At 39.4% G+C, this 21,856-nt stretch overlaps 1 protein-coding gene across 4 annotated transcripts in view; it reads right to left on the reverse strand.

Moving 5' to 3' along the window:
- Positions 1-21,856, reverse strand: part of kaznb (kazrin, periplakin interacting protein b) — a 98,355-nt gene that overhangs the window by 63,407 nt on the left and 13,092 nt on the right. For all 4 annotated transcript variants that reach the window (XM_020598061.1, XM_020598060.1, XM_020598062.1 and 1 more), the window contains one exon: positions 17,673-17,830. In XM_020598061.1, coding sequence (XP_020453717.1) covers positions 17,673-17,830 — 158 coding nt within the window. The remainder of the gene's footprint in view (positions 1-17,672; positions 17,831-21,856) is intronic.

Genomic DNA, 21,856 nt, shown 5'->3' on the forward strand with positions numbered 1-21,856 from the left:
TGTTTTTGGTTTTTCTCTCTTTTTGTGCCACTTAGTTTCTATTTAAAATGCTCTCGCTCCGTGAGCTTTTTATTTTGTTAGTGCCTTTTTGTCTATGATGCAAAATTTGGCTTGGTCAAAAATGTAAGTTAAAGGATAAGGCCGGTCATTTTCTACACTGGTTGGCCATATTAAAGTTACACCTGTACATCTGTATGCACTTCAATGCAACACTTCCGCCTTAACATCTGTGTTTATGAAGCTTAAAATGTTTGGTTTTAGTGAAATTGTCATATACATTGTATGTATAAATTCAAATAGATGTTTATTATTGAGGTCATAGTTGAAAATGGTGTTGTACTGGACTGCGTTATATTCAGATGTGTCTCTATATTTTTGTCCTCCCCAGCTACATATATGAGAGGGTCAGATTATTAGGAACACCTCTGAAAATACTATTAATATAAACATCGACTGCCTTTATCCTTTAAAACAGCTATAATTAGTATTTTCATATGACCGGTGGATCACATGATTACAAGCATTGTGAAAGGTGGCGTACCTAGCAATGAACCAACAAAGATTTATCACTAACTCAGCAGTTCCCCTCAGTTCTACTAAGCAGGATTGTGACCAAAATGTGCACAAAGTTAGTGACTAGCTGTTGAACATATTGGAGCATCTAACAGCTCAAAGCTAAAGATACTTTCCTCAGGAGTTGGTAGAGACCACAACTAGAGCTAAAAAGACTGAGTGAATATTGGACTTACATTTCACGCTAGCCAGAAACACAACTCCAAACGAATGCTGTTTCAGTGTATCAGCTGGTTATATAAATATGCAAGAGTTTGATTTTTGATTGGCCCATGGATGTATTATGAGAGCTGGATATGGCTCCACCACTCAGAAGCTTAGAAAATTCTTTCCCATAGCCACTCACAATTACTGCAACAAAAAATTCCCCAAAAGCAATTTCTCCATAGACCACAATGACCAAAAAGAAACATCTGTAAAATTGTTGACAGGACACATTGGCCTGCAACAACTAATTAGTGTAAGGAGCAAATGAAGGTGCATTCAGCATTCCAACAGTATTTTGTAGGAATGATTTGCTGTACACATTTCTGGTGGCTGTTACTTGTCTCTGACACCATCCTGCTCAGGGTGCAAAGACCAGGAAGGATCACTTAAAATCTCAATAACTTTTATTCTTACATTTCTTCTCTCTAGTCATAGTTCATGCTTCCATAAAATTCTATAGCCAAAGAAATTGAAACGAAAAAATATCTAGTTGGATCTGAAACGGACACTTGATGCTGAGTTATCAAACGCACTTGTCTCCATTCCAGTCAGCTTCTGAGTTTGCACTGTGGTCTAATCACTGATTTTGTTCGCTCATTCAAAGCACCAGCAGGGTGCTATCAACAGGTTGCCGAACAGCAACAAGCAGCAGCTTCATTCCTCGTCTGTGGCTTAAACTAGGCAGTGAAGTTGGCCTATAACACTGAGATAAGACCTGGAGAGAGAAGCACCCATTATCTGCTGTCAGACTCGCACAAAATCCTCCCTACTTCAATTCCTTGCAGCCATGTCCTCCCATCTCTGATAGTCTGGTAATAATAAACAGTTTGACAGCCTCTCCACTCAGGGATAACAGTCGACACGGTTGTGGACGAAATGTGGTGCCAGAGGCCTTGATGACTATTAAGATGGGGCTTGTCTGCAGGACTCTTGGGGAGTCGAAGGGAGAAGGGATGAACTGATGAGGGAAGGGGGGTTTGTTATGATGAAGTACGAGACCTAGGGGATGGAGAAAATATGTCTCATGATGGCGAATCACACGACAAATGATGGTATCCCTACACTTTTTCACATTCCTCCTCTCCGCTGAGAACCATTTCGTTTCTTGCCTCATTTCTCCTCGATCTCCCTTCTGCTCCCTGCTGGCTGGTTCCTCTCATCACTTCTTCTCCCAGTGATCCCCGGAATCTATTGGCCTTAGCCCATTACGACTACTCAATTCCAATCTGTCCCAATAATACTTTTCTCTTCAGATACGAATATGTACACAGACAGAGTTGAATGTTGCAGTCATCTCAAACGACATACAAATCACACTGAACTCCAAACTGGAGGTGATGGCAATACAGAAGGTGCATGGTTACCACATAGCGTTACACACTCAGGTACTTTGCTGCTGTCAAAACTGACTTCATCATCCCTGTTATTGTTCTGCACTCTCTTCTGCAGAAAGCACAATTACACAGTGATGTTGAGAGAATGAGACGTGGCTGTAACTTGCAGAGAGATGTGAAAGATAATAGACAGTGTCAGAAACATCAAAATAATTAAAGTGTCATTTCAACAAATCCAAGTAATTTGGGATTATTTGAATAGCTAGCGGCAGCTTTATTACAGTTTTGGGGGGAACTTTTTTTAAGGCTTGGTTTCAAAAAAAAAAAAAAAAACTTGACCAGCTGGAGCAAAGGCGCCGTCTCTGAGTACAAGTGGATATCTCTCAAGGTAAAACATTTTCTACTGCATGTGAGGAATCTCATTCTTTGCCAACCCTTTCTCCATCCTTTTCTTTCTTTTCTTAGAGGAACAGAGCAACTTTGAGGGGGCAACTGCAGACAGAGCTCAGCCTGTTGATTTATATGTCCAGTTATTTATTGGCTACAGTAATAATGGCAAGCTGCTTACAGCAGGTTAAAGTTCACCTCCAGAAGACAACTGAGCAAGCCCTGGATAGAGAGAACAGATAGAGAGAGCTTTTTTTGTGAATAGCAGAGACTTTGGGAGATTCAATTTCAAGGCTAAAGAATTCGTCTTCAATTAATGGAGCTGAGTGAGTTTATTTAAAGTAATAGTTGTATTGGCTGCAGCTCTTCGAGACCCTCTTCAGGGTAAGTGGTGTACATGATGGTTGGATGTTGTGAAATAAGCTTTCTGGCGGAGCTAGTGACCAGCATATGGTAACAAACTGCCACTGCAGTCTGCAATAAAAACAGACACTTTTAACTGAGATCAAACAGGAATTTTCTGCACCAAAGAAGACCACAGCCAGGTTTACTGTAGCACTGCAGAAAATAAAATCGCAAGTTTGGGGGAGAACGCTGTGCCATACTAAGGACAGATTCATCCATATCTGATGGAGAGCAGATTTGGTTGTGTGTTGATAAAGAGCTTATCTGCCTTGTTTGGTATATGTAGAGGCACATCTGCAGACTCTACTGATTAAGATACTCATCTCGCTATCATGTGTTTCCACTCTGGAGCATTAATAGCATCACTAAGATAATCACTCCATCATGACTTTATCACTGTCCTCGCACTGTCACTTTGTATGCATATGCTTTTTCCAGTTTCTTCACATCTAAGTGACATACTCAGTAAATGCAAAATGCATACTCAAAAATGCATATCGTAAGCAATAAAAACTGTTCTTGTCTAATGTCTGTTTCAGTAATGTCTTGAAGCTCTAATTTTTTGCACCTGATGACAAGGTGAATGAAAACACTAAAAAGTGAGAGCATGATAAAACAAAATTTTTGTTTAATTGTTAAAGATATAGTAAAAGCCTTGTGGCATCGAGGCAGTTCAAAAGTGTTAGTAAGAACTGGCAGGTATTTGTTAAAGCTAATAGTACAGGATATGAAACTTGTAAGAACATGTTGAAAAATGAGCAACAAGCGAAGTGGAGAGAGAGATAAATAAGGCAGAGAAATGGAAGAGCATGGAGACAGTGTGAAAGAGATGAAGTTGGAGCCAAAACATGTGAAGTTGCAAAGTCATTTATCATATTTCAACATTTATCTCTGTGACTAAACTGAAAGACATTCAAGCATGCAACAGGAAGTCAGTAAAAGGAACAGTGGTGATCGGCCAAAACACTCACTGTTCTGCATTGAAAGCTTTTTCATTCACATATACAGTCAGGGAAAAAATTATTTGAACCCCAGCTGATTTTGTAAGTTTGCCCACTAACAAAGAAACGATAAAGAAATTATCAGTCTACAATTTCAATGGTAGGTTTATGTGAACAGTGAGAGACACAACAATAACAAAAAAATCCAAAAAAAAATGCTTTACAAAAAAAGTTGTACATTAATTTGCATTTTCATGAATGAAATAAGTATTTGATCCCCTATCGGTCAGCAAGATCTCTGGCTCCCAGCTGTATTTTATACAGGTAACGAGCTGACATTGGGAGCCCTCTCAGTTCGTTACCTGTATAAAAGATACCTGTCCACAGAAGCAATCAATCAATCCAGATTCCAAACTCTTCACCATGGCCAAGACCAAAGAGCTTTCCAAGGATGTCAGGGACAGGATTGTGGACCTACACAAGGCTGGAATGGGCTACAAGACCATCGCCAAGCAGCTGGGTGAGAAGGTGACAACAGTTGGTGCGATTATTCGCAAATGGAAGAAACATAAATTAACTGCCAATCTCCCTCGGTCTGGAGCTCCATGCAAGATCTCATCTCGTGGAGTTTCAATGATAATGAGAACGGTGAGGAATCAGCCCAGAACTACTCGGGAGGAACTTGTCAATGATCTCAAGGCAGCTGGGACCATAGTCACAAAAAAAAAACAGTTGGTAACACACTACGCCGTGAAGGACTGAAATCCTGCTGTGCCCGTAAGGTCCCCCTGCTCAAGAAAGCACATCTATAGGCCCGTTTGAAGTTTGCCACCGAACATCTGACTGATTCAGAGGAAGACTGGGTGAATGTGTTGTGGTCAGATGAGACCAAAATTGAACTCTTTGGCATCAACTCAACTCGCCGTGTTTGGAGGAGGAGGAATGCTGCCTATGACTCCAAAAACACCGTCCCCACTGTCAAATATGGAGGTGGAAACATTATGCTTTGGGGGTGTTTTTCTGCCAAGGGGACAGGACAATTGCACCGCATCAAAGGGAGGATGGATGGGGCCATGTACCGTCAAATGTTGGGTGAGAACCTCCTTCCCTCAGTCAGGGCTTTGAAAATGGGTCGTGGTTGGGTATTCCAGCATGACAATGATCCAAAACACACGGCCAAGGCAACAAAGGATTGGCTCAAGAAGAAGCATATTAAGGTCATGGAGTGGCCTAGTCAGTCTCCAGACCTTAATCCCATAGAAAATCTGTGGAGGGAAATGAAGGTTCGAGTTGCCAAACATCAGCCACGAAACATTAATGACTTGGAGAGGATCTGCAAAGAGGAGTGGGTCAAAATCCCCCCTGAGATGTGTGCAAACCTTGTGGCCAACTACAAGAAACATCTGACCTCTGTGATTGCCAACAAAGGTTTTGCCACCAAGTACTAAAGCACGTTTTGCAAAGGGATCAAATACTTATTTCAATCATGAAAATGCAAATTAATGTATAACTTTTTTTGTAAAGCATTTTTCTGGATTTTTTTGTTATTGTTGTGTCTCTCACTGTTCACATAAACCTACCATTGAAATTGTAGACTGATCATTTCTTTATTAGTGGGCAAACTTACAAAATCAGCTGGGGTTCAAATAATTTTTTCCCTGACTGTATGCACCACACACGCACCTGTACTCACCTACATATGCACACACAGATAGCGCAAACATTAAAATGCAAAAGCAATTAAACCCGAGCCACAACAGTGCTGACAAACTGCCAGCCTGACAGCAGGACTTTGATTATTGGAGCAATATGGACGACTCATCCATGAATACTCTATAACTGAAGGAAGAGGAAGTTCATTTTCCTGACTAAAAATCTGTTTCAAAATATGGCTACATTTAGAGGGTGTGACTACTTTACATATGTTTTAGTGCATGAGGGCAAATCACATATGCAAATGTGTTCAGAGAGCAAACTGTGCTGATGAGCTACTTTTGTATTATGTCTTTTATTTAATTGCTCCAACTTATTCCAGCTGTAAATATATGTGATTTAAATGTGTTTAATAAGCAGGCCCCTGCAGGAGCTGGGGGCTGCATTAATCTGCATGCTAAATTAGCTTGTCTGAATCCAAAACTTGTCTGGCTTGGGGATTTGAGCTCTTGTAAAGGATTATAACAGGGCATTAATACCAAGATCAATGGAAAGCGAAACAATGAAATGTTCCTTTTGGTTTCTAAAAATTCTGCATGTGGGAAAACTAATTATATAGTATCATTTTACAGTGGTGTTGAATAAATGAGCATGCCACAAAGTGTACACCTAAGCAGTTTCTTTGCAAACCTGTCACTGTGTGATTATGGCGCTGTGACTGAAGTGTTTGTAGTTGTAATTTATTTGTGCACCTAATATGACTTTTGAGTTTGAGTGCTCTGTGTGTGTACATTTTTAAAAATACATCTGCTGTCTTGTTATTCTATCAGGAAGAGGAGAAGAAAACGGAGACAAATGCACAGATGAAGTAAAGAGGGAGGGAAGCAAGAAGGAGGAAGACCAAAGGAGTATTTGTTGATCGCTATAGCCTAAAGCCACAGGCAAAGGCAGCCTGTTTACTAAGGATAATAATTACACTGGACTGCAATTCTTCAGGACCTAAAAACACCTTTCATTACACAAGCCTATGGAAGCCTAATGGTCATTTTGCTTCTCCCTGAAGAGACATCTAAATATAAACCACAGATGAGGCAGAGCAGCTGGAGAGTACAGTGAAGAGCTCTTACACTTTACACTTTGCATCACTGTATACAGAATTATCTCCACCCTTTAACCCTCACTCCTCTAACCCCTAACTAACCTCTGTCTTCATCTAAATAAGGTGATTGAAAGTGTATTAAATTGGATACTGTACATGTAATAATATTCATAAAATTGCATGGTTGTTGCTGAGGTTGTGACATCTTACTGTTGTTTCCTGTTAGTTCCACAAAGATCTACTTCATTTTCTGATCCTATCTAATATTTTTTTACTTACATTTTATCTATTTTTCCTGTTCTTCCCAAAGAAGCCCACTAAATTGTTTTGTGAAGTTTTGCCTGTTCACTGGCAATGTTTTTTTCAGACCAAGTATTATAGTGCAATAGATATTAGGATTAGGTTCAGAGTGCCATATGTACGAAAGAGGATTATGGCCACTGCAAAAAAATATATACAGAATTCTGAGTTTATAGTAGAAATTCAGGGTTTAAAAATCATAATTCTGAGAAAAGGGAGTCAGAACTCAAAGACATTTTTTTTAGAGTGACCCTAATCCTGTTCTGTACATAGGTAGTTAGATTTAGGCTACTTCAACTGTGATTGAGGTGAACTTTGTAAAACTTTGTGGTTTGGATTAACCTGCAATAACCTGGCCTTGGAACAAGCTGCGAGAACATTTACTGTACATATTATCACATTTCACCATATGTTGATATGGCAAGCTTGTTAGCAAACAGTCGCTTTGTTCACACGTTGTGTATAGCAACACTAGCATTCATTTGGAGTATCATTAGGAAACTGTTAGTCACATATTCTGCCTTTTTTAACTGTTTTTGGTCTAATTGCCTATTTTTACTTCCACCTCTAAATGCTACACTATATTCATCAGCTAGTCATTAAATGTCTCTGCAGCCAAAATGATGCCATGAAAGTGCCTAAACATAATCAATAAATGCTGATCATGCTTAATGTTGTAGGAAAACAAATGTAAAGTATTAATAATAAAAACATTTCATCATCATGTTGATAAGACAAATAGTTTACAGCAAAGCTAGCGGCTACAGTATATGTGCCACTAAACAAAGTACAGCAAAGGTTGATGGGAATGTCATTAGTCTTTTTGTCATAAACTAAAGTATAATTAATTATAAAGCTCATGGTGGAGGACTGTCGACATCACTAGGCTTCATCATCTGGGGACCATGAATGTTAGTACAAAATATTAGGACAATCTAACGAATAATTGCTACATGTTTGAATTTTTACTTTAACCCCTCAACTTACAAACTTATGAAAAACTGATTAAAATCCACCTATTAATCAATAAAACCTAAATTTGAATGCTATATAAATTGATATTCATCTGTAACGTTATTGTCCCAGGATTTCAATGTTTAACCATTTGATTGAAAGTAAACTACAGGAAGCAGCAGGCTGGAGGGATTTTAGTCATTTAAAGGATACAGCTCTCAAATTGTTCCACTGGGGGTCCTTTTTCAAAACTCCATCAAACATGGCATGCCATCTCGCATGGTAAACAAGCAGAATTCAACCTGTTTCAGGTTATGAACAAATTCAAAACCCGCTGAGCCTCATTTTACAGGAACCTGGGGAGGGTTCTGGAAACATGAAAAGAAATATTGTAATAAAAATGTAAATGTAACTGAAGACAGACTCAAAGAACAGAAAGGAAATAGTGATTATTTGCACAGTACATTAAATAGCATCCTGGGAGCTCACAATAAAGTCATTTGCATACAATTGTTAAGACTGACACTGTGTGTTGCCACACAGACAAGGAAATATTTTTCACAATGTACATCATAATGTTGCTTATGGCATTTTCATTTATTGTTAATTGATAAAATTACATGACTTTTGACTTCAAACATGGGTGTGATTTATATTTCACATGAGGAATACTGAGCCTCACCTTGCCTCCAAAGAATAACAGCAACTTTCAAAAGCAACTGTGTGGCAGTTTAAATCAGGGTTGCAAAAGGACAAGCATCACATTAAAGTATCTTCTGTGGAGTTCATTAAAATACCATCTGCTCACCAAAAAATTACAAGGATTCATGACAGAGCAGAATGGCTCTCCAGGGAATTTGAAAAAATTTTTAAGATTCAGTAATCTGGCAACAGCAGTATTAGAAGATGCATGATTATGCATGCTGATAGGCTTTCAGCCGAGATCCCTGGAAACACATTCTCACTGAAGCAGTCATACTGTAATAAGTGGAGAATCCAGGCAGGGCTGAGCTCTGCAACCAGCCAGCACCACACACTAACAAAATTTATACACGAAGATGCATAGGAGAGCGTAAGATGATTCAGAGCAGGAGTCAAGCAGAGCAGTCGTAATCATACTCATGAATACTAATAAGGCTGGGAAAGGACAAAAGAGCACATTAGGAACATGATTCATTACACAAGAAGATGCACATGGCACAATCAAACCAACAGCTTCTTTTTTAATAACAGCCTCATATAAACATGCTGAAAATGGGTTTTTCATTTTGAGGATTTGTGTTTAACATTTCTGATCCTTCTACGTACATTTACACTCCACCAAGCTTCCTAAGAAAATTTTTGTGTTGTAATGTTTGTGGCCTTTTTATTAATGAATCGCATCCTGGCTCTGGTCCCCAAGAGGTGATAAGATGCAGCAGAAGTGTGATAAAATGTTGAACAATATAGATGAGGACCCGGTGGATAACAGTAACATGCATCCAAGAGCAAAAATACACAAATTTAAATTACCTAAACTAAACTAATGAAGTAATATGCAGTCCAAAAAAGTCAAAGAACAGAAGCCTTTCTGTTTTAGGTACATTCTGGCTTGTTTGGTAAAGAGTAATATCTTTATTTATACCTTTGAGTTGTTACTGTAAAGAAAAAACTATAAAGAGACAAAATAGCTACAAAGGGAAGGCTATAAAGAGATGCTAAATAACTGAAAAGACCAACAAATAACCATAAAGTGATGCAAAACTATCACAAAATGATTCAAAATTACCACAAAGAGATAAGAAACAATCAGAATTACTTTGTGTCTTTTTCAGTCTGGGGTGTGGTGGGGGGGGTTTGCATGTCTGTGCCCAGGGCCCCATTGTCTCATAATCCAGCCATGGGTTTAAATGTTTTCATAACACAGATACGCTGAACTAGCATACTTGTTAGAGTCACAGTAAAATTAAAAAGACTTTATAATTTTACACTTTTACACATTTTACATCTAACAGACATATAGAAACGACTCCCCAGAGAGCCTTAAAATATGCAAATCTGCTTCCAGAAGTCAAACTACATCAATACAACACATCAAATAATCACAATAAAGTCTTACCTAATGTGATGCATGTTAGCAATTGGACCTAATCTGATGGGCAACAGAGTTGTTTGTGTAATGACCACCTGGTGGCATACTCTTCACAGAGGACCAGGGAATAACTGTGTCTGGACTGATGAGACTGGTGTTAATGGTAAAGAAAATAATTCTGGCCAGCAGTACTGAGGACTGGTGGTCTGTAACGCCCAGCACCTCCTGAGACTAATTGACTTGGCAGGATTACAGCCAGATAACCGGCTTAATCTGTTTAACTGCATTATCCCAGATTACAAAACCAGATTGTAAAATTGTGAGGCAGCAGACCATGAACAGTGCATGTTTTACACGCTCACCAAGGGGAACAAGCTTTGTGATGTTTATATGCTGAGATACTGCATTTGTATTGTTTTGCAATCCCGACTATAACATACAACACAATAAAATGTGTTAAAGAAAAAAAACAACATATGCATCCAGTTTCTTATCCTGTTATATCTTTAAATCTGTTTATGCTCAAACTATATGATCAAATATGATCAAACTAAAAAGACTTCAACACTACATATTATAGAAAAACTATTTCATTTTTTGTAAAACGTTTATATATTAAAGTAAATTGTAGAAGAAGGCCAATTATGTTTGGAAAATAATCTAAAATAAAGTCAGAATTACAACCTAAAACATTTTATTTGTTTCACCTTAATTTAAATCCAAGAGAATACAATATTTTTTACCTGCTTCCAATAATAATAATGGCTGGAAACTTTGCTTTTTGGTTTCTCAGAGACAAATAACATGAACAGCTCATAGAATAAAGGCTTAAAGATTTAGGTTACCTTATCACACTTACAAACCTTACCTGTAGAAAGGTGCATTATATTAGGACGACTACAAGTTACACTATAAGAATTTCTCAGCAACAGAAGTGCAAGATGTGAGAGAAATATAATAGAGAGCTCCAAAAGAGATTGTCTGTGGCCAAAATGAAGTGATCACATCAAAAAAGCCTAGAAAGGTGTGCTGGGTTTAAAAAAAAAAAAAAACATGGAGGTGTGTGAAGCAGCTCTGGGACAGCTGCCCACCTGGCCCGACTCCTCAGAGCCATTGTTTTGGCAGGGAATCGGATAGAAAGGAGAGTCATTTATATCTCCTGCACCACCCCACCAGCTGTGGAGATAGAGAACATTTAAATCTTGTCTAAGGTCAAAAGCGATCTCAGTGGCTTTGATAACTTTTCTATCTTTGATTCCACACTCTGCAAAAAGTCTGCCTGTGGCTAGGTGTGTGCAAGAAGGTTTAAAGTAAACAAGATGAGCGAGACAAATGATTGTATTTAGGCTGAGCCGACGTGGAGAAAGTTGAGGTGGGGAAGCAGAAGGCAACGTTGCTGCATGTCACATTAACATCTCCATGAATTATTCAGGTTTCAGTCCTGTGGAGGCGACTCCACCGTAAAGAACTTTGGCTAAGACTGAATGCTAAATAATGGACTAAAAGCTCAGTCGACACTTTCTTTAGTCTGAATGAGTCAAAACAGAACAAACCGAAGGGTGGACTCAGATATCGGCTGTGAAAATCTCTACAGGAACTTTAAGCTTTCTGTGGTTGGCAGAGAAAGTCAAAGGAGGACATGTAGCCATCTCTGGATGTCTCTCAGACTCCTGCCTATCCTAGACACTTATCCACATCAGGCAGACACAAACAACCCCACAACAAAGGGCTGCAAAGAGTACAAACATTGTCTGTCACTCAAGAGGAGACTGACAGGGAGAGGGGCTCTTTCATATCGCTCGTACTTCCTCGGAAATTGAGGTGAACACCTTTGATCTGCAGAAAGATGCATGTTGTGATCCGGATCAGCTTTGTGACAATGCTCGGGGTTTCCATAGAAACATGTGCGCCCTGAACATGCCATATTTAAACATCCTCAAGTACATCAACAGATGGCTTCTGGAGAGGCTGAAGGATGACAGTCTCACAGTCTGGCATGCATCATTTCATCTGACAGAGGCCGTATTGTCATTCTAAAATATCCACAGCGAAGGTTTGATCTACTGAACGATACCTCGTAAATGGACAAAAGAGAGCATTTGTTTGATCGGATGAGAGATTACCGTGCGTGAGAAATAACGTGACACAAAAAAGAATGCCCCTGCCTCACAGCATTTGGAAAACAACCTCATCTGTCATGCCCTATCAAGGAACATAAATCCACACTGTCGCTTTATCCCTGCACTCAGGTTTGCCTAATCATCAGCTGTGACAGACGTGTTTTAAAATCTCCTCTGCAGTCAGCTCTAATATGGTCGTTTTTGTGTACTCATTAATCTTTTTTGCTCCCATGGTGTTCCTGAGTGGGTAGAAATGTGGAAACTGGCGAGAGACAAATACTGGCTGAAACTGCAGTTGTTAAGAAAGAGCAACCCCAGCTCTTTGAAGTCCAGCCTACTTCAGTGCAGAATGTAACACACAGGATGCGGCATAGAAATAGATGCAAAGGATTATGGGTGGACTGATTTCCATACAATAAGGTAAAGGGGAAAAATCTCAAAATAAGAGATGAGATGAAAGCTCTGGCTTCTTTTATCGGATTCAGGTAATAACACTGTTCAAACACCCAGAGATGCTTACAGAACAAAGACAGGCTCACGTAAAGAGGATCTCATAAATGATAACCTACTTTTCCTGCAGGCACTGAGACTCAAAATGGCTTTACAGAAATAATAGAAACCATGGATCAGTTTTAGGATGGCACTGGAATTTTGCTGCAATCCCTGGTCCACTTCTGTCCTCTTTTTTCCTGACTCTCACTGTCAAATGGTTTCTTAGTTACCAGATCAGAATGGATCCATTGTCTCACTAACAGCTACAAGACAAATCAGACCTCAATGGATCATTAGTTTCTCCATCTATTTTACTTCAGGCTCATATTGCTGCTTTAAGTCTTCCCTTGTCAATATTGAATTAAGTCAGATCTGCCATTGTAATTAAAATAACTAAACTGGCAGCTTCCTGCTCTGCCACAACTCAGCTGTGGGTTCTAGCTCATAAACTTTTCTGTTTGGTTTCTCTTCATACGTAGCAAAGCTTTCTCTTGAGCTCAGTGACTACTGTGTTGTGCCCCATCTGGGGCGTTGATGCTGCAAAGAAAAACAAAAAAATAAACTGTCAGTTGAAATGCACAATGCACAGCTGAGTACGAAGTGTGCCGTTTGCATTATAATTGTTAATATAAATAAACAAGGTAGGTAGGTAGGTCGGTTATCACTTCACTTAAGCTGTAGTAGTGGATGTTTCCAGAAAACTGAAGTTTCCAAGAGTCTTCAGTCATGCTAGCACCTCTGAGGCTGTACTGTTACACAGGCAGTGCTGGAAAGTACTTAAGTACATTTACTCAATTACAATTACTTAAGTACAATTTTGAGGTATCTGTACTTGAGTATTTTGATTTTGTGCTACTTCATAAATCAGCTTCACTGTATTCTAGAGGCAACTATTGTACTTTTTCTCCACTACAATTATTTTCCAACTTTAGTTACTAGTTACTTTTCAGAACCAGACTAATTTTAAAAAATACGATATTTTAAGACATTCCTGATCGCTGGTGGCAGAGCTATGCTAGTTAAAACTAGCTCCCCCTTTACCAGCTGCAACATTAAATGTAATGAACACAATAATGCACCAGTAATTACAATCAAATCATGATTTATGTACTGTTCTCATTCACAATTTACATTAATGTTAAATGTGTCATTCTGCATAACGACTACTTTCACTTTTAGTACTTTAAGTATTTTTTGATGCTAATACTTCTGCACTTCTACTTAAGTAACATCTTGAGTGCAGGACTTTTACTTGTAACACTATTGTTATGCTATTGTATTGTTAATTTTACTTATGGGACTTACTTAAGTACTTCTTCCACACAGGTGTTTTGAACTGAATGCTGCTGTCACAGTACTAACATGCTCACCATGATGGGGTTAAAATGCTGATGCTTAGCAGGTATCATTTTTACCATTGTCACCATCTTAGCTTAGCATGTTAGCATGGACACAGCACTGTCACTGACCCTTGCTTTGCTTCTAGTTACCTGATCTGACGTAATGTAACATCCTGTACACAATGTGGACCAATCACTTATTATCTAGTAAGGCTGTTGAAAGCCACTGTATGATGGGCCTCAGGTGAAGAATTCCTGTTTGTTCAGACTTACACAGATCGACTTTCTGAGGTGCTGCTCTGTGTTTACTGATCTGCTCAGCCGTGTATTTGCTCTGAACTGAACCACTTTGAGTAAAGGACTCGGACTTTAAATAAACAGACAGTTATGTCTGTACAACATCTCCTCTGTCACACTGTCATCAGACCGTTATTGAAGCCCTGCTGACTCCTCGGCCAAAGTAGCTAACGCAGTGCAACGTTCCGCTACATCAATTCACAGCTTCCCCACCCACTGAAATGCATTTGATTAGTTCCCCCAGCACAGCATTGGGGACATAAATAATTCATCTGTGCAAATGACAAATGAGGCAATCAATTCTGGGACAGCATTCAAAGAGAAACTATTCAAATCTTCCCTAAATTAATTTTCTGCCTTTTACTGACCATGGACTTGAAATTTTAATGCTGAATTTATCAGATGATGCTTTCACTCCACAGAAAAAAGGAAACCATTTGTTCTTAGAAAATGTTTTCATAAGATGTTAATAAAATGCAAAACATCAAGGTTTCGTAACTGACAGGAAGCCTCGGTGAATTTGCTGTTCTATTGTTCAGCAGTAAAATCGGCAGCACTGAATACTGGACATCAGAGCTTCTTGGTAAATGGCCTCACCTGAACTGCACAGACAATAGCAGTCAGAATAGAACAGTAGGTAAAAGGAGGAGGGCTGGACTAATTTTATGTTCCTTCTGACAGAGAGAAAACTACTCTCCATGATGGGATCACGCTTTACTTTGACCTCTGAAACTCAGAGAACAAAAACATCAGATGCATAATCTGAATACAGTTATTTTCTACTTCTGGTGTCTGACTGATGACACGGAGTCTGAAAGCTCAAACTTTATGCTTGGAGGTACAGCGTCGCTGTAACACACGGCAATCATTCATCAAAGTGTTTTTGAGGGATTGAAAAATCTGTCAACCGACTATAAATGCCTGTTATTTTGAGGCATTTGCTGAAACAACTGATGCTGTCAGACAGTGTCAGCAGAAACGTTTTTTAATGGCAGCCTTATTAATGTTGTCAACCTGTAGCTACAACCTGAAACTGAGAACCAGAAGATAAAAAGGGTTGTTTAAATGTATCTCAAAATAACAGGTGTAGTGTATTTATTTTTCTAAGCTGTTTTTTCTCCCCCCCTTTTAGGAGGAGCTGCAGTACAAGACATCCTGATTCATAACTATTAAAATGATCAGTTTTCTTTGTTTGATATTTTATACCTCTTTTACAATAGATTTATCTTAGAAGACCAAGCAGATGACAGTCAAATGTTTCAGCTTCAGCTACATTTCACTTCTGTCCTACAAATATTCGCCCCACCTCCCGTTCACCTCTAAATCCAGAGAGCTCACAGTTCAGAACTCACCTCTGGGCAGATGTGTATAGTTAACCAACAGAAATACAGGTTCACTGTGTCTGGAAATGCAGAACTTAATATTCTACTGTTAATTAAAGCTCAGTCCTAACAGAGTCCACCACACCACGTCCTAAATACTAAATTCTATGTAGCATACAGATCATCATACTGTGACAGGGCATTGTAAAACACATGCAGCATCAAATGTCAATCAAACTGTGGCTTTGGAATGTCACTGCCTTGATTGTAGTTGCTTTTCTGGAGCTGTCACACCAACATTCACATTTTAACGGCTCCATTTTTTTTGTGCACTGTATTGTGGATGATAGTGTCTTTGACAGCACACACACACACGCACACACAAAAACATTTATTATGCTCAGTTCATTTTGGCACTTTTCCAGTATGAGCACATGATACACTAAACACCTGCTTAGAATTATTATGGACTATTTGGGACATGCTGTCAGTTCGGATACAAAGACTCTCTGTTAGAACTGGTGGTGGCACAGGAATCGCCAGTCACATGTCAGTATCCCCTGATGATCTGTTTTGTCTTCTGACAGTCCACAGCTACAAGCTCTCAGCTGACAGAGGCCGTTATCTGACAAAGAATCTAGAAAATGTCAAGGTTGTGGGTGTACCAACACAAGGTCAAGAGGAAGGGGGAATCTGTCAGGCTGTCTAGTGTCTGAGCACTTCACTTAAACATTGAACTACCAGAAAACTTTTTCCCCCCCTAGTACAGCTTCTCAGGGAAATAATCTGCACTCTATCTGCAGCCTAAGTTCCCACTCATCCATCACCTCCCAATGCTATATTCCTGGGTAACAGAAAAAACTGACTGCAGGCTAACAATCTTTCACTCTAGCTTGCATACAACGGAGCTGAGGTGAAAGCAATGGCCTTTTGCTGAATTACCTTCTCTTTAATCAATGACACTGCGTTGGAGAAAATGTCTCCAGGAGAATGGCAGGGGACTCCATATCCATCACATATGTCTGCGAGAGGGGTAATGGATGACCCGAATGCATCAGCGTGTCAAAATTCACTTAACATTCATCAAAATGTAGAGGGAATATAAAGAAAAGAGCAATTGTTGCATCGCTATAAGGATGTATTATCATCTCATCTGAAGTACAGAAGAGCAGTGATTTTATTGTTTTGATAAGTTTGTATAAATCTTCAAGACATTTTTTTAAACAGTGCATAGAAAATGTGTCAAAGGTCATTTAATAGGAACAAACATTTCTCTCTATGGATTCTGGGGATCAACAGTAGGAAATAAATCCTGCCCGGTTAAACCATCAGTTGTTCACAATCCCAGAACTTGCCAGAGTTTTCACAGTATTGGACTGGTTGTGCTGTGGGCGAGATGAACACCCTCTGGATTCAACCCTCATCAGCAAATCATACTGACATACAGTGGGGGAAAGAGACGTGTCAGTGCATCTCGATTTTTCTTCACTTCATTAAAGTTTAAAACAAAATATAAAAAAGAAAAAAAACATAAAGAAATGCTTGCAGGTATGAAAGTGTGAGGGGAATAGTTTCACACACGCTTCAATAATGAAAAGCTCCTGTTGAACTTATCCATAGCTGTAGGTAGCTAGGGTTTAAATTACCGTGGTCTTGAGCCGTCCCTAAGCCTCCACATTTTCCATGTTTTAGCCACTCGGTTGTTAATTATATTTGTAAATCTTATTCCATAATGTAATGGCCTAAATAGTGTTTCAGTTCAGTCCCGAGAAAGTAGCCCCAGCTTGTGCCTCTCATGTATTATATTCATTCACCATCTCTCCTGACAGCCCCCGAAATTTGTGCGTACCAACTGCTTCTAAACCCAGACAGCTGTTTGACAACTCTCACCCACATTCTTAAGGTATTTCTAGAATCCTGCCAAAGCCAACATTTGTAGGTTGTCTGTGTGAGAGAGTTTGCTTCAGTCTCCTTATAAAAACATGTGATTTTTAAACCTGCACTGTATGTCTGAGATAGAGATAATTATGGAAAGGTCTTCTTGTACTTCCTGTTATCAAACAGAAATTAGTTTCTATCCAACTTGCAATTACAGTAATTTCTTACCGTTGGGTTGAACATTAAATTATTGCATCTACTAAATGACTTTTGACCCTGCTGAGAAGGCGAAGGCTGACCTGAGCTTCCATGAGCAGGTGTCTCATCAGAGTCATGGACTTCCTCAAGGTGTCCCTCTCTCCCAGCATGAAGGTCTCATCCTCGTCAGCCAGGGTACAAGGTCTGGTCACCATGAACTGAGCGATCTGGTCGTTCAGGTTGTTGAGAGACTGCACCGCTGCAGAGGAGGCAAAAAAAAAAAAAAGTTGGGTGAGAGAAAAGTAAAACCAGATAAAAACACACAAACACATCCATGACAGTCGGTCTGTGCTTTCCTCTACTGCCATGTCGGCCGAAGAGCTCTAAAGTTTGTTTCCTCCCTGTCTAAGGGATTTTCTGGTTCATACTCGTGTGATGTGAAACACTCCCTTCATCCAGTATAAAGACTACTGTCATAAGGAAGAAATGGGAAAACTCAATGTGGGATTTAATCAGCAAATCTGGAAAGAATTGTGCGCCCATCACAGTTTCCCAGAGACCAATTAAGGTTAATTAAATATACCCAAACTCAAATATATTAATTTACATTTTGATTTAAAACAGATCATCATATTTAAAAAGATGAAAACGTTTGTTAGTTATAAAAGCCACTGTCAACTTTTTTCTATCAAATAACTAACTAATTAACTAACTAACAGACTCAGCACCATGAGGAAGTCAAGTTAAATGATAGTGATGCAAAATGTGACTCACACCAATGACAGCCAAGGTCAGACATTCAGCAAGAATGATGACAGCTTAACGGCCACACCTCCCAGCCCTGTTTTGAACTGCAGGGGCCCGGTGAAAAAAAGCATGTTTACGAGCACACGGCAGCCCTGCAGACAGAACGGCGTACATCAAATCAGCGCAGGGAGGGAAGGTTGTGGAGTGAAGAAATAATGTTACCACAGGGTTTGGTGATTGGGTTGTAATTTCACATTCTACATTTACAAAGTCTATTTCTCTGCCTAAAGGACGGTCAGATGCGTTGGATAATGGCGCACAGTGCTGCTGAAAATGACACGCTGTCAAACTGTGAGCAGACACAGCATCCTCTCTGCTCGACTTTCAGGTTTCATTCAGTACATTCTGTCACACATCGTGTTACATGATGGCGCATGCGGGTGGCTTTCTGTAAAAGCAATGTTACTTTGACTACCCTCAATATGTCAGCATACCATGTTACAACCACACCGCCACAGCTCCTGGTCAAAGCCACAAGCATCAGACAGATATGACAGAATAAAACAGTGCTGCATTTGTTGAACAATTTGTAAAAAAAACTAATTGCTTCTGCTTTGTCAAATTACAAACAATTGTGACATTCATCTCCGGGCTGCTGACATCTCTGACTGACCTCGTCACATTTTAGAGAACAGAGCTGACAGCAGTTGTACTTGTGTGAGCCTTCACCATTACTGATCTCATAGCCCCATCATCTGAGAATATTTAAGTGAGGAAATGTCAAAACCAGCTTTTCACATCCCTGATCAAATACAACGGCGAGCACAAATATTCAAAGCAGGTGGGTGAAGCTCACCTTCAGTGAACTTGAGCAATGCAACAACACAGAGAATGTGTCAGGAAAGGAGAATGTGGATGAGAGAAAAATCAGGGAATACTAAGAAATCTGTGTAATTCTGATGTCTGTGCATTCCTTTTTGAACTTTTCACCACGTTCTTGCCATCCTTTTGTCAGTACAAACAGCAGTAAGTCATTTAATCATAGAGTATAAACCTGCCAGAAAATTAAAATGCACAAATATAAAATTGTACAAATATTTACTTATAATCACTGCAAATATTATAAAAATATCAAGGTTGCAAAAAATGTTCTATTGCTACTTCTACAAACAAAGACAGCAGAAATATTTAAGAAATAAAACCAGAGTACAGCATATTTACCTGTAACATAATTTTTACTTCCTTTGCATTGAAAGTCCATGTATGCCGTTGTAAATCTGTGTAAATATTATTTAATATTACATTTCTTCTGAAAAGTTATTTATGGTCTACAGACAGCACAGTATCAACACTGTCAGCTGGTTTTCTCAGCTTGTCACTATGTAATACTATAAATAAAGTTACTTTACTAGAGATTAATAATGCTCTGTATGTTTACAGATGAATAAAGAGATTCCAGATTATTGTACACTGTTATAAAATGTCTGTCACTGTTATTGATTTCTTTTATTCTGGAACATTTGTCAACATCTGTGCTTGTACAGGATCTCCCCATCTTTTCACATCCATATATATCTTTTTTTTTTTTTAGCGCACTCCCACACACAGGTGGCCCAGAGCTGCTGGAGACTGTGAGATGTGGACAGCTCATTACAATCTTTGTAGCCTCCCACAGAAGCAAAACAACATCAACAATGAACTCTAATGAGGCATGTTGGTGTCAGCCTGGGCAGTCCTTATGAAAGGAGAGCATAATGTGGATATGAAGCTCTCTCATAAAATGAATTGCCTCCTCTGGGGAAAAAAAATCCATCAATTTCAGTTACTGTATAAGATTATTGTAAATTTAGGGAGTTTTTTTAAAGTTTGTTTTCTAATACAGGTGATTGTAATATGGTCAGATATATTCAAATGAGTTCAGTCAGCTGTGCCACCAGGAAGTGTGGTGACAAACAACTATAACAGCTGTTTTGCTTCCGCTTACTCTGGGGACTGACAGTTAGTCGGTGAGTAACAGCAGCCTGCCTCTGCTAAGGCAATTTCAGGAAGCTCCAAGAACTTCACACTTGGAGCCCAGAAGGTCCACAGCTAGATGAAATGATGAGGAAGTCTATAAGATCCTGTGGCAATCCCAGGAGGGAGAGCTCAGCTACATTTCAATAGCTGTGATGCCAGATAAACATACAACACAATCTTGTTGAGGGACAAAACCCTAAACCAGGGGTATAACACCATGTCTCACACTCCTCAGGATGGAAGCTAAAAAATGCGCCACTGTAAAACCAAGTGCAAGTTTATTCAAACACGAGGATTTGGACAGATCAGTTATAGCTTAGCAAAGTTTGTTTTGCACAGAAATAACTGAATCCATCTGACAGCATCCAACGCAAGCCTGTAATTTTGTTGTTTGCCTCACTGTTCTGCATCACTGTCTGCAGAAAGGTCCAATTCACCTGCTGATAATCTGTGTGGTGCAGTTCTCTTGAGAAATTGGACACGCACTCTCTTTCCCAAAGGAAAATTCCAAAAACATCTCAGAATGTCAGGATACCGTATCTCTGAAAGGTGGAACAAATCACAATAGCATTCATGTTAAAAGAGTGTGTTAAACCTTAAGAATACAGAGCATTGTAAGCATGCTCCAGGAATCTTGATGTCTGGGAGACACATACAGGTTTTCATTCCTCGCAGGGACTTTACATTGATTTACATTAATTCCCTGTAGACTTACCCTAACCTTAAACTGAATCACCACACAGAAATTCATTGATTTACATTCCCAGGACCAACATCTGGTCTGAAAAATGCACTGAAGGTCGAATCCACACAATGTCAGTGTGTAAACAGGTTTTGGTCCCCACAATGTGAGTAAAATCAGGCACACACACACATAAACAATAAATGGCAAAGACTCGAAATTTCACTCCAGTGTCCTGCTTGCACACTCTCTCAAACAGCATTTGATTCTGTCCCTCTGGTTAGTGTCCACTCATTTCTGATGCACAGCAGATAAAGGCTTTTGTGTGAGCCCAGCGTTTTCTGCCTTTAAGGGCAAAGTTGGAAATATGTGACAGCGCCTTTAGAGACTGACCTCTCTGGGAAACAAACTACATGGGTTCTCTGTTTCTCTGTGTCATCCCATTCTCCCAGAAGTGAAGTGCTGAGAAATCAGAGAATCTGCCCCAAACAATCAGAGGGACAGGAACTGAGGCAGACTGCCAGGCTTCTCTTCTATTTATGGCCAGTGAGAGAGGATCCCTCCATGTTTTATTCTCATTTCCACAGTGCCAATGATGTGACAGGCATGTTTTGGCTTGCTTAGATACTAAAATCTGTGGCTACATTCACATTACATGCTGAAGTGACTTGTATCTGATTTGGTCACTCCAAGTGACTCAGATCTGACTTTTTCCACAGATTTGTGAAAAACAAACAGATTTTCACATTTTATTTATTTGTCATGAACCGTGAGCATTAATCTCAAAACTACTCACCAACCACCAGCCCAGAAGGCCACTTCTTGTGCTTTCCATGACCA

Source organism: Monopterus albus, unplaced genomic scaffold, assembly GCF_001952655.1.
Source record: "Monopterus albus unplaced genomic scaffold, M_albus_1.0 scaffold36.1, whole genome shotgun sequence".
In the NCBI taxonomy this organism is placed as follows: Eukaryota; Metazoa; Chordata; class Actinopteri; order Synbranchiformes; family Synbranchidae; genus Monopterus; species Monopterus albus.